The sequence below is a fragment of the Nipponia nippon genome, unplaced genomic scaffold (genome assembly GCF_047370975.1).
Source record: "Nipponia nippon isolate SJK-2023a ecotype South Korea unplaced genomic scaffold, ASM4737097v1 scaffold_17, whole genome shotgun sequence".
Taxonomy (NCBI): domain Eukaryota; kingdom Metazoa; phylum Chordata; class Aves; order Pelecaniformes; family Threskiornithidae; genus Nipponia; species Nipponia nippon.
In genome coordinates this window covers 6,463,943-6,476,194 of record NW_028262333.1, presented here as the reverse complement: position 1 = coordinate 6,476,194, position 12,252 = coordinate 6,463,943, and the positions used below count along the sequence as shown (strand labels likewise).

Below are 12,252 nucleotides of genomic sequence, written 5' to 3'. Positions count from 1 at the left end.
CCCAGGCCCGTTTATAGAGAGACTGGGCACTAAAGCACTGTGGCTCTCAGGGCAGGTCCTGGGGAGCTCAGGCCTGCAAGGCACACCAGGTTATAGTTAGGCAGATTCAAGTGACGTCATTTCTCCTTCCTCTGCGGAGTGTGACTGTCTGGATGCTGCAGGGCTCAAAGCACTGTCTGGCAGCCCCCAGCACAGGGCTACAGAGCCTGCTGGAGACACATCTCCAAGCAGCAGTGCCCTTCCAGCACTTTTTGTGCTGGCGTCTCGTTCCTGCATGACAAGGACCAGTTTCTGCCAGGGGAAAATTCCCTAGGAGCTTCCCGTCCAGAGGAACTGCTGCAGCTCCAGGCTTCATGTGTGTCGCAGCTGCCCTGCCCTTACGTCCGCGTCAGTCAGGGTCACCCTCAGCAGCATCTCTGACTGCAGCTGGGAAACGGCCTCTGAGCAAGGACATATCCTGCCCAGAGTGATGGAGCCAGGAGCAAAACTGTGCCGTATCCCCCAAGCCACAAGCAACCAGCCTCACAGTAACCAGAGCCTCCCTCAGCAATGGGGGAGAAGGAGATGACATAGGTACCAACTGCTTTAGGACAGCAATGGGGACTTGACCTTGGGAGCAGCCCAAAGGCTGGGGCCATGGGCTCAATGCTCTCCCCCCGGCCCCAGCCCTGGCCCCCTCCCTTACCGTTGACGATTAACTGGAGGCTGATGCGCTTCTCCAGCCCCGCCAGCCTGTTCCGCAGAACCAGCGTGTATGTCCCAGCGTGCTGCTCTGACACATCCTTGATCTGCATTGAAGATTGAGATTGCTTGGGAATTAGCTTCCCGTCCTTGTACCTGCAGGGAGGCAGAGAGAAAATGCAGCCATGGGGAGGAAATGTCCCACTGGCAGCTGGGCAGGGGTCTGCTGGTTCCCACTAGAGTGCAGTCAGGGTGCCCCTTGCTAGCGCTGGGGACCTCTCTGGAGAGACCCCTGGGCTTTCTCTGGACCCGAGTTACAGATCTGCGCATTGTCTCGTATGGATGTGTGTGGGGTCAGGGACGCTGCAGCTCTGCCCTGAGCAGCGTGCAGGTGCAAAGCTCCCAGCTCCCAGCCAGCTCTGGCAGAAGTGCAGCACGATGCGGTGCACAGCCATGATCCCTGCTGCATGGGGACGAGAGGGGCAGCTCCTGTGGGAGCTTCACTTGTCCCCTCCAGACAGCGCAGAGCTGCCAAGCCAGGCCAGGACCTTTGCTGCTTCTCCCCGAGACCTCACCTCCTCCCATCCCAAGCTGTGCAGCTGAGAGCCAGAAAAGGTGGGAGAAATGACCCCCATGGGTGGAAAAAGGTGACATTTGGGACAACCTTGGCTACAGAGGGACCTAGCAAGGAGGACAGGCTAGGCTTCCCTAGTTGGCAGAGGGAAGGAGGAGAGGAGAAGGTGGCTCAGGCTAAGAAAGGTGCGTTACCACTGGAAGTCTGGCGGGGGGTAAGCCACGACTTTCACTGGCAGTTTCACGGCTTCGTCTCCTGCGGTGGCTTCTATCACCGGGCCCTTCCTCCACTCCACATTGATGAAGGGCTTTTCTGCAAGAAAAAAGGTGAGCATGGAGGAGAGGAGAGCACAAAGGGACAGTCTGTCACCAAGCTCTGCTGCTTTCCACAGGGCCTGACAGCAAGGACCAAGGACAGGTGGGGTGTTGTGGCAGTACATTTGAAAATGACTACTTCTCTGCAATGATGAAGTCAAAACTACCAAAATACACTATTGCCTCTTCTTCCCATACAACCTCCAACCCCTCTTCCACATCCCTGTTCCCAGCAGGGTCCCTTCCCTGGAGCAGAAGGGAGTGGGTGCCAGGCAGGGCCGGGCAGGCCAGCACAGTGCTGCGATTCTGGCCGCAGAAGAACTGCCTCTGCCTCACTATTGGGAGCCATCGGGGACGCAGGGAGGCTGTGCTGCCCCGTGACTTTCTGCTGCCAGGAGACAGCCAGCCAGTGCCGATGCTGCCCTGCGCACCTGCAGCTGGGTGCCTCCCACGCCAGCCATGCCACAGGGGCACTGCATCTGCCACAGGGCCATGAGACCTGTGTCCTGCCATGCCACTGGCATTTGGGTCAATTTGGTATTTGCATCTCTCTCGTCATCTTGGCACCTTGCTGAATGTGATCGTGCTCCCAGTGTGACGCTGGGGTGCAGAAGGGCTGAGGGACTGGAGGAAGGCTGGGTCTCACTAAAGCAGAGTGGGATGGAGGTGCAGGATTCCCTCTACTGAGCCTTGGGCCAAGCACTACCCAAGCAGTCTGGGGATTGCTCTGCTTGCAGCTCGGCTCTGGCTGTGGCTCTGCGAGGGAGTGGAAGGCGCCGTACCGTGCACAATGACATCGGTGCTCTCCTCCAGCATCTGGGCGCCGTTGGTGGCGGTGCATGTGTACTTGCCCAGGTCCTGCTGGCTGACGTTGTGGAGGGTCAGGATACTGGAGAGCTCTGTGTGTGTCTGCAGGGACCGGCGCTCAGGCTCCATCACTGCCCGCTGCGTCTGTGGGAGACAACAGAGAGAAGGGGATGAAAGACACGAATGGGATGGGGCTGTGCAGATGGGCTCCTCACGTTTGCACTTCTTACTGCCCAGTGTTTGCCTTTCCCTGGACAGGGGTCTCCACCACTGACTGCCATCCTCAGGGATGGAAAGGCAACGAGCCCTGCGTGACTGCTTGCCGGAGGCTGGGGTCAGAGTTTAGCACAGGTTTTGCTCTGATCTGCAGCCCAGTAACCAGGCTGGGAGCCCTATAGGTACGTGAACAGAATGATGCCCTGCGAGGACTCCTCTGTCTCACTGTTCACAAGAGCCAGAGGGTACAACAGGAGGAAAACACAGTGAGGAAGGGACCCCCTCACAGGCCTTTGGTAACCAGGGCTGTCTGGCTAGAACAGCTCCTTTTAAACCAACAATGTTTGCTCTAGATTTGCACTGGTGGAAGCGAAGCCAGTGTTTGCCCAGCAGAGCCCCAGAGTAATAACACCTTGGCAAGGAGGGTACTTTCTGCCAGGAAAAGGGGTTTTCCCTCTGCCTGCCTTCTGCTGCAGGAGAGAAAAATGGGAAAGCGCTCTGACCGAGATGTGCAGGGCACAGCATGGTTAGGATCGTTGGCCCTGCCAGTGATGCCAAGAAGAACAGTGAAGGCGTAGGAGAGGACGACTCAGAGGGAAGTGGTTCAGTGCACAGGGAGCCGCTCTGTTTGCTGGTACCTGTTTGCCAGGGTAAGTCCACTGGAAGCGGACACCGGAGTTGAACTCGGCCCACACTGTGCAGTTCAAGACCAGCTTCTCTCCCACTAGCAGCTCCATGGCTTTCTTGGGATACAGCTGGATGTCGTACAGCTCACTCCCTGATGTGGAAGAGGCAACGAAAAGACATTTCTGATCTATTAACTCTTTGACTCAGCCTATGCAGCTACAGGAGGGTTGGGTGTGACCTCCTGCTGCTTGGTGTACCTCTGTCTGGCACAGAGCAGAGGAGATATAAAGAGCATGCAGAGCCGATGTAGCTAGAGAGGACCATAACAACCCCATGAGCCACACTGATGGACTTCAGAGCCATCCAAACTGCCCCCCCTGCACCTTCCCAAATCTTTACCTGCTATATGGATGATGAAGAAATTGGATTTGAAGACCTTCTTGTCAATGACAGTCTCACACTGGACGAACAAGGAGTCCCTGATCAGGTGTGTGGGTACCTGCACCCCCTTCTTGTTGTCCCAGAATGTGCTTTTCCCATCAGGGTGGATGAGGGAATTTTGCTGGAAAAATCAACATTTTGCCAACTTAAATAAGAGGGTAACAACATTCCCACCCCGCCCCTTCCAGGCTTTGCGTTGGCTAACACATCCCTTTTGTGGGAAGAAACGATGCAGCATCATGTTGCGCTGGCCTCCCGCCCTCTCCCTCCGAGGGTTTGTCATCTAGGAATTGCGGCCTCCCCTATACCCCCAGCAGTCGAGCAGCCATATCCTGCACCACAAGCCTCCCCATCTGCAGAGCGGGCCAGAGATTTCCAGGAATGGAAACATATAAAGATAGCTAAGGAAATTGATGCTGATGTCCCAAACATCAGCCTCACCGGGATGAGTGCTGACCTTGGGTAGCGTCCTTCCCGGGCAAGGGAAAGGCCCCTGGCCCCCAGAGTGTCCCTGGAGGCCTTTGTACAATAGTAACACTCATCCTGGAAGGATGTATTTGCATTGTAAAAAAAAAAAAAAAAAAAGGGAAAAAAAAAGAAAAAAAAAGGCACAAGCAAACTGATAACAGAGTTGTTTTTAGTCCTCAGCCCCAGGGCTGCAGCCTCCTCCCTTGTGAGGATGCTGACCACCTAGAGGGTTTGTAGATCACAGAGACCAGAGCAAAGAGGGGATGCTGTGGGGAAATGGGATTAAAACAAAGTCTTGTTTTGTTTCATAGAGCTCCAGGGAAGAGAATCAAGGTTGGCAGGAAACCCGTGGGGTCTGCCCAAGGGAACTGGACAGCACAGCTTCAACCAGCAAATAAAACGAGGAAGCCAGTGGCTTGTACTTTCCATGGAAAATGTGTCCCATGCATTTTCCATTCCTGGTAGTGCCTGTCCCACTTCCACTCAGGCAATTACAAATGCAGAACAAATGCAATACATGTCAGTCCGGAGTCTCCCACTGGCCGAGCTCTCACCGAGATCAGCGTGATGTTAAGATCTGGGATGGACACGAGGCATGGTACCCAAGTGTTCTCTTTCTTGCTGATGAGGAGGGTCTCCGGCTTGTTGATAAATGGCTGTTCAAAATCTGAAGAAGAGATATAAGGAGAAGAACAATTAAACAGAGGCAAGGAAAGAACTGAGAAGAGAGACAAACCAGAAGAAAAGGAGGCTTTCTGGCTTTCATTAACACAGCATGAGGTTGCCAGAGGGAGTGGTGTCGAGCTGGATGGCCTCATCTGCAACTTGCGATAGTCAGAGGAGACACCTGGAGCTCAGGAATGCAAAGGGAGCAGCCGAGGTGGGCACCTGGGCCAGCCGGCTCCTCTGCACCAAACAGCGTACCGGTGCAGCGGCACTTGCGTGACATTTGGGCAGTGCTGGAAATGACCTCCCTTTTCCTGGCCCCCTCAAGGTCTCTGCCTGAGTTTGACCCTTTGTGAAACCGGCGGGTCTCGTCCTGGGCTCAGCGCCTGCCCAGCTGGTGACTGTGCGTGGCCCCGCAGCAGGGACGGTGCGGAGCTGTGCTGACCTGATGCAGCGGCAGGCAGCGTGACCTTCCAGGGTGAGGAAGTGATCTGCAGCAGAACGGTATGCAGATGTCATCCTGCAGCCAGCCCAGCCGGCAGATAAACAGATGAGCTGAGCTTTCCAGGGCTGCCACCCTACTGCCTCCCAACTGCTGCAAGCACAAATATTGACAGGAAGAGCAAAACCACCCAAAATTAATCAGTGAAATGTCTTAGCAAGGCCAGGGGCGTTACACTAAACACGTGGAACTAGCACCAAGAAGCAAAGCGTCTGCAGAAGGGGCTGCCCCATCCTGCTCAGTGCATTGCCCATGTCAAATGAGAAAAGCCCAAGCGGGGCTCCACAGTGGAAGGGAGTTGATGGCAGCATATACAGGAGATGTGTCCTGGCCCTGACCCATCGTGCCAGGCATCATCCAGACACAGAGGGCAAAGACCAACCTGATCCCAAAGAGATGGCAAGTTAACAGGGCAGCATGGACCCCATTTCTGGTTCTTTCTCAGATACACTGGAAAGAGCTGGTGAGACCAAGATGCAAAATACACTTGTATCCCAAGCCATGGCTGGCCAGAGGGTGGGAAGGGTGAGGTTTGTCTTGCAGTGCCTCATGCCAGCTGCTGCTGAGGCACCTGCTCGCCTGTCTGCTTGGCAGCGCTCTTGGTCTGAGGGTTTTTCTACTCTTTGGGCTCTCCCAAACAGGGCATAGAATCAGCAGCCACCTAGGCTGCCTGAATGGGATGAAGACAAAATTGGAAGAGACAATGAATTGCAAGGCTGCCTGCTGTCCTCTGGCAGCGCCTCACTGATTGATAATTTCTTCTGTGATATCAGTCCCGGCCTGCCCATTTCCACAGGGACACATGCCTCACAGGATGCTCTGAATAGAGACTGGTCCCTAGTGTCTCTGATGCCTGGTGTTGCCAGCGTCTGTCTTCTGTAAGAGTCATGTCTCAGGAAACATCCACCCAGCACATGGTCATGACTGGCTTTGTTCATGGAAATTGTCCCCTGGGTGAAGGGGGCTCCATAAGGAGGTGGTGGGTCCCCATCTGGGAGACGTGGGGCTCCCCCAGGGACCTGCTAGGGGAGATTTTATGGCTTCTGGCATGCTGGAATCAGACCAAACGATCACAGTGGCCTTAAACGTTACTCTTTATTCACCTGGACTGCAGCTAAACCATTGATTTCAAGGGACTGTAGCATGAGGACATCTGTTTGTCCAACCTTAGATTACCCAACCCCTAAAGCTGCCTGTCTAAAATGACAAGTCAAAGATGAATTTCGTAATGATCCCCGTTTGGGGATCCTGCTGTTCAAATCACATGGGGCCCAACCCAAACCAAGCCAGTGCTCTCACTGTTAAGCGCATATGGGAATTCCTTTAGTTTTTGATCTGTAAAGCTGTTGCTTCAGTGACAGTCATGCTGCAAAGACCTGCTCTGGGTGAAGCGCTTTTTTCTACAGCTTAGGTGAAACAAGCCACGCACAGGAGACGTGTTGGTCAGCTCTGACGAAAATACAGATTGCCCAGAGAATTCTTATCTTCATTTCCTGGGGTTTTGTGCTGCCACAGGATTGCTGTCTTCTGAAATGACAGATTTGTTTCTGAGTGTGAACACGTTCCTCATTCCCCTCCCGAGCCCTGGGCACGTGAGAGGGAGGAGGTGCACAACTGCCAGAGGTAAAAGACTATGAGGTCCCCTCCCAGCTCAGATGGCAGCCAAGAACTAACTGATTTACTGGGCTGGTCCTGCTGCCAATGAGCTTGTGATTCATGCACTAACTCCCCTCTCTGACCACATCACATATTTTCTGTAAGGCTGTCTTAATGGGTCGGATGGGAATAATTTAGCATCTTCTTCATTAATATATGCTAAGCCTTATGAGATGGAGGCTGTACATATCCTATTCCACCCTGATGAGGCATTTTGTATGTTTACAGCACTATCTGTAGCTGTAATAAAACACACACCTAACCAGACACATGGGAAATGAGACATATGCATGGAGAGTTTATTTGAGAACTGAGCTGCAGGTAAAATACAGAAGAACCCATTTTTCCAGCCAAGCACAGATATTTTATTCCTGGCAATTCCACCAAGCTCTTAACATGAGAAATGGGGTTGATGGATAAATCTGTGGTCTGATCACTCTGTCTCCAAACATCCCCGACACTTACATCAGCCCTTCCAAGCTCTCGAGGGACGGTTTCACATTGCAGCCCAGTTCAGCAGGAACAGACAGGGCTTTATCTGGATGTTCTGCAATGGCTATGGTTACTGTATGCCTGGGTTTTCCTGACATGTCCCTTCTCCTGCCTGAAAGCCTGTCCTGTATGGAAAGGCGGATTCTGAGGTTTCCTGGATGTTTGATAGCCATAACAGGGCACAGTCTGATTGGAACGCATAGGAACATGTGCTGTGTAGCCATGTGCACAGCAACACTGCAAGGTGTTGGCTGGATCTGTTGCACACACGCTGTCCACAGGCGCTGTGAGTCCCATGGGCCCTGACAGCGTGGGATTTATTGCCCCTAAGCTACACCGCACGTGCATGCTTGCTGCTGTCTGGTAAACAGGAGAGCCATTACTGAGCTGCAGGTGAGGCTGGAGGTGAGAGAAGGTGGACAAGGGGGCAAAGCAAGTGGCATTTGCTGGGTCACACAGAAAATCAGGCTCTTGCAAATGCCTTCCCTGCATGTAAGCCTGTTAGATTGTACTTATTTTCAGCACAAGTAAGAAGCTCTCTGCCTCCATCCTGATACAACACTCTAGAGTGTCTGAACACCCCCGTCCAACATGTTTGGGACCCAGGGAAGTTCTGTCCTGTTTTAGGATGGGCGGCAGCGCCCACGGGAAGATGACGCAATTGCCCAAACAGACCCCAGTGCCTCTCCAGCAGCTGCCCAGCTTTTCTGATTTGCCCCTGCATTTTTTTCTGCATAGTTGCAGAGGCAAATTTGGCTTTGCCCTGGGACTGCTGAAAAATGCATCTTGTATGTCATGACCTGCTTGGCTTGTGACAACTGCACCAACGAATAAATGGGGGTGGAAAGAGAAATAGCTCAGCCAACTGTTTCCAGGGGACAGTGCTCATTTATCTTGCTGGAGCGTGTTGCGAGCAGTGGGGGAGACGGTGGAGGAGAAGCCCCTGGGGCACGGAGAAGCTGAGTATTGGCCCTGCAGCCACTTGCTGAGCTGAGGTTCTAGCTCCAAGCCTGGTGGACAGCCCTCCTCCTCCTCCAAAACATGTCTTAATCCCCTGCCTGCGTGGGCAGCCCCTGTGCAGGCAGTGTGAAGAGGAGCATCTGGGTCTGCCATGGTGGAGCTGCTCCAGGGCCATCCAGCCAGGGGACAGGAGGAGGCTGAATGTGGCATGTTTGTACCACTCCTCCTCTCCCTCTCTCAGTCTCAGCTTTACGGAACATTATCATCTGTAGCTGCTAGCATCTCGGAGAGCCCCCAGCTGCCCAGAAGCTAACTCTGGTGCTTTTTTTAGCAGTGGAGTCCCAGCTCTCACTCCTTAAATTCCTGCATTCCAGCCCGGCTGGAGTGATGCCCCCGGGCCGGGACCCTAATTGAATCCAAGGCGCTGCCACCATTCCCCAGGAGTGGATGGATATTGGTTCCCTCGAAGTTCAGGGAGCCAGCCCTTGGCCCCCTCCCTGAGCCTGCAGCAGCCATGCTCTGCCCTGGGGGGCCGGGGGGCACGTCGGGCTTTTTAATCTTTCTGATATTATGCTGGTGCATAGGCTGCCCCTGAGCTCCCCTAGCCTGAAGGCACATGTGGCTGGATGGCTCTTACCTCTCACAAACACGTAGGTGCTGACTGCTGTGGTGCCCTCAATTTTGGCATCGATGTACTTGTAATGGCAGCGGTAGTAACCTGTGTCGTTCGCCTGGGTCTCTGTCAGCACCAGGACTTTGCAGTATGGCTTCGTGCCAGTCCCCTCGCAGTCGTCTTCTCGGATTGTCCGGCCACTGCTGGGGGCTGCTGAGGCCACGAACTCCATCTCCTTCTCCTTCCCAGCAGGGTCCACCTTGCCCCCAGGCCACGACCACTCCAAAGGGTGCTGGCCTCTAGACATGGGCAAAGAGGAGAGTTAGCTTTGGGCCGAGCAGGGTGAACGCGGTGGGGATTTAACTGCCCTGTGCGGCTCTCGCACATCTGCACGTGGCCCAGCCAGCCACTGCTCTCGGGCTGCGGCACGGAGGAACGGCCATCCTCCAAGGAGAAAAACAGGCTCGAGGAGATGGCAAGCAGCTTTACTAATCACTGAGCAAGCACAGGCTCGTTCCCTTCCCTGGGCCACCTCTCTGGCCATGCCAGGCTGTAAGACATCAGCCCACTCACAAGCAGGTCTCCCCCTCCCATGACTTTGTTCCACTGGTATTGATGCCAGGACAGGGAGCCCTGAGAGAAAGGCTCCATTTATTCTCTATTCCCCCTCATTATTAAAAGGGTCCAGAGCTATTAAGAAAACACACAGATGTGTTGAGTTCCCTTGGCTCAGTACAGCTGCTGGCTGGAGCTCGTGGTGTGATGAATGGAGTGGGAAGAAGAATGAGGACAGGAGAGCAGACTGGAAAGAAAACGAGAAAGAGAAAAGCAGGAGGGAGTCAGGGATGAAAGACAGCAAGGAGAAAACAAGGAGAGGCTCAGCTGACCACCTTCTGCCCAGCTGCCAGCTGTTTCCCTCCCCGCTGCTGTGGGAGGGGGTTCCTTGCTCTGCACAGCACCCCACAGCCCCTCTGAGCCCCCGAGCCCCCGGCTGGCCCGGGGCTGCTGCCCCTTCCCACCTCTGCGGGCACTGAGCTACAGACACCCTGCCGAGGGCAGGACCACAGACCCTGCTCACCAGCAGCCCAAAGACAAACGGAAACATCCAGAAACTGCAAGAAACCCCCAGACAGAGCGTGCACGTGTGTATTTGTATATAGCCAAGGATCTCCAGAGCGGGAGGCTTGCATATGCACATGTACGCACACACACGCGCCACCATAGCTTGCTATAACTGCGCTTGTTTACTACAAACAAAACAAGCTTTTATTCCACGCTGGAAGTTTCCTTCTGTGAAATCAGAGCCCCTTTCAGAGGAAGGCCTAGTCCCCACTTGAAATTTTGCCAGTGTAGCTGAAAGGCACTTAAGAATGTGCAAAAAGAAGAAACGGGAAAAAAGAAGACATCGCAAGAGACAGCTGTGGGGGTAAAAATGGCCTTTTGTCAGCACCGTTTGCTCTATTGGGGGAAACCGGGTTCATCTATTATGCAAGTTGGGAATAGGCGTGTTGGCACACGCAGCTCCTCTGCCAGGGCAGCTCTGCGGGCAGATGCTTTTAAGCGCAGCCAGACCGTGACTGTCACCGATAGCTGGATGCAGACAGCAAGGGACAGCAAGGAGGAAGCGAGATAAGGTGCCATCGGAGGGCACAATGGCTCCGACTCAACGAGGACAGGATTTCTGTCCGAGTGTGGGGGAAAGACCTGCCCCTTTGTGTTTGCCTTCAGCAGCTGATTTGTCTTCCTGCAGGCTTTGCTCTCTTCCAGCTCCCGCTGCCCAGCTCACCGCAGATGCGTTCGGAGACAGTGTGCTGCACTCTCCCCGTGTCACCAAGCACAAGGGCTCTGGAGGCCGTGACGTGCCCTTGGGGACAGTCACGCAGCCCCTCTGACCCCACTCAACCTTCTGCATTCGCTAAAAATGCCATCACTGCCTGCGGCAGGACTGGAAGCGCAGCTCCAGCAGCTTGCGTCCCCAAATCACGGCAGGCTTTTCCAAAGGATCAGAGTCTCACAAACACTTCAATAAAAACAAGACTCTTGAATTTTGAGTTTTTCCCATCTTATGCATGCGCAGGGAAAAGTAATAGTAAATCTCATCACCAAACCAGTAACACCCAGTGGCTTCTGCCATGCCCATTGCTCTGCTGCACTGGGCACAGGCCGCGAGGCTGGCCCCACTCTCAACCCAGAGCCGAGAGCTTCAGACCCCGACTGCGCAAAGGAGCCCCAAAGCCCTTTGCGTTTGCTCAGGCATTTTTGGCACTCCACGTGGAGCAGGGTAATTGTACAAGTCTCCAGCGTTTCCGCTTTCTGTTTGTTTACCCACTGGGATTTTCACGCATTATCAGATCCACTTGTTTTATTAACCATCAAGGCTAGCAGTAGCTGAGTGACACATATTTATATAAACACAGATGGGCCAGTACAAACAGACCTGCTGACCAGCCCACGGGCAGCTCTAGACCAAGTCATTCCTTGCATCATGTGCTGCTCGACCAGATTCAGTGGGGACACAGAAGGTGTGGGCATCAGTGTGAGCCCAAGTTAGCATTGCTGGTGTGTTAAGAGGATCAGAAGAAGGCAGGGATGAGGGCAGGTCAGGCTCACTTGGGTTTATTTCTGAATCTACCTTCTTCTGAATTTGGGGAAAGGTTCAGGCAGCAGTTTTGGATGGTTCCCTCCTTCCTATCTGTCACCTTCACACATTTGTTCCCAAGTTGTTTTCTTTCAGCTCTGTGATAATGTGCCTCTGGGCGATGGAACCTGCTGATGCCAGCTGGAAACAGATGCACTGTAGGCTTCTCCGCAGCTGTTTTCCTAAATCTTTTCAGGACAGATGCTCTTCAAGGGAGACGTTGCAATTGGCACCGTTTTTCTTCAATCCTCTTTGAAGCTCCCAAGCGCGGTATGATGGGCAAAGCTGGCTGTGGCTTTGTGGCTTAGCTGGGATAAGACAGATCCCTCATCAGCACCACAGAGGATGTTCACAGCGGTCACACGCGCGTAGGAAAGAGCAGCAGGTGATGTGTGTCCCCGGACACTGCTCGAGAGCAGCCATGGCGGGGCACTGCCTTGTCCTCAGGCTCCTTCAGCCCTGCCATAGTGCTCATTTCCTCCACGGGAGCCAAGAGGGCTCCGGGGTCAAATACTTCCTCTCTGCCAGAGCAGGGTTTGTGCATCTGCAGCCATCTGCAAGTCAGCTCTATTAACAAGTCACCGGGCAGCAAAGGAC

The 12,252-nt window shown here is 54.0% G+C and overlaps 1 protein-coding gene across 2 annotated transcripts in view; it reads right to left on the bottom strand.

Annotated features, from left to right (window-relative positions):
• The window catches only part of FLT4 (fms related receptor tyrosine kinase 4), a 60,904-nt gene that overhangs the window by 22,968 nt on the left and 25,684 nt on the right, over positions 1-12,252 (bottom strand). For both annotated transcript variants that reach the window (XM_087753929.1, XM_087753928.1), the window contains exons 3-9: positions 9,042-9,316; positions 4,683-4,795; positions 3,619-3,781; positions 3,231-3,370; positions 2,352-2,520; positions 1,450-1,567; positions 686-837 (exon numbers count right to left, since the gene is read on the bottom strand). In XM_087753929.1, the coding sequence (XP_087610055.1) occupies positions 686-837; positions 1,450-1,567; positions 2,352-2,520; positions 3,231-3,370; positions 3,619-3,781; positions 4,683-4,795; positions 9,042-9,316 (1,130 nt within the window). The remainder of the gene's footprint in view (positions 1-685; positions 838-1,449; positions 1,568-2,351; positions 2,521-3,230; positions 3,371-3,618; positions 3,782-4,682; positions 4,796-9,041; positions 9,317-12,252) is intronic.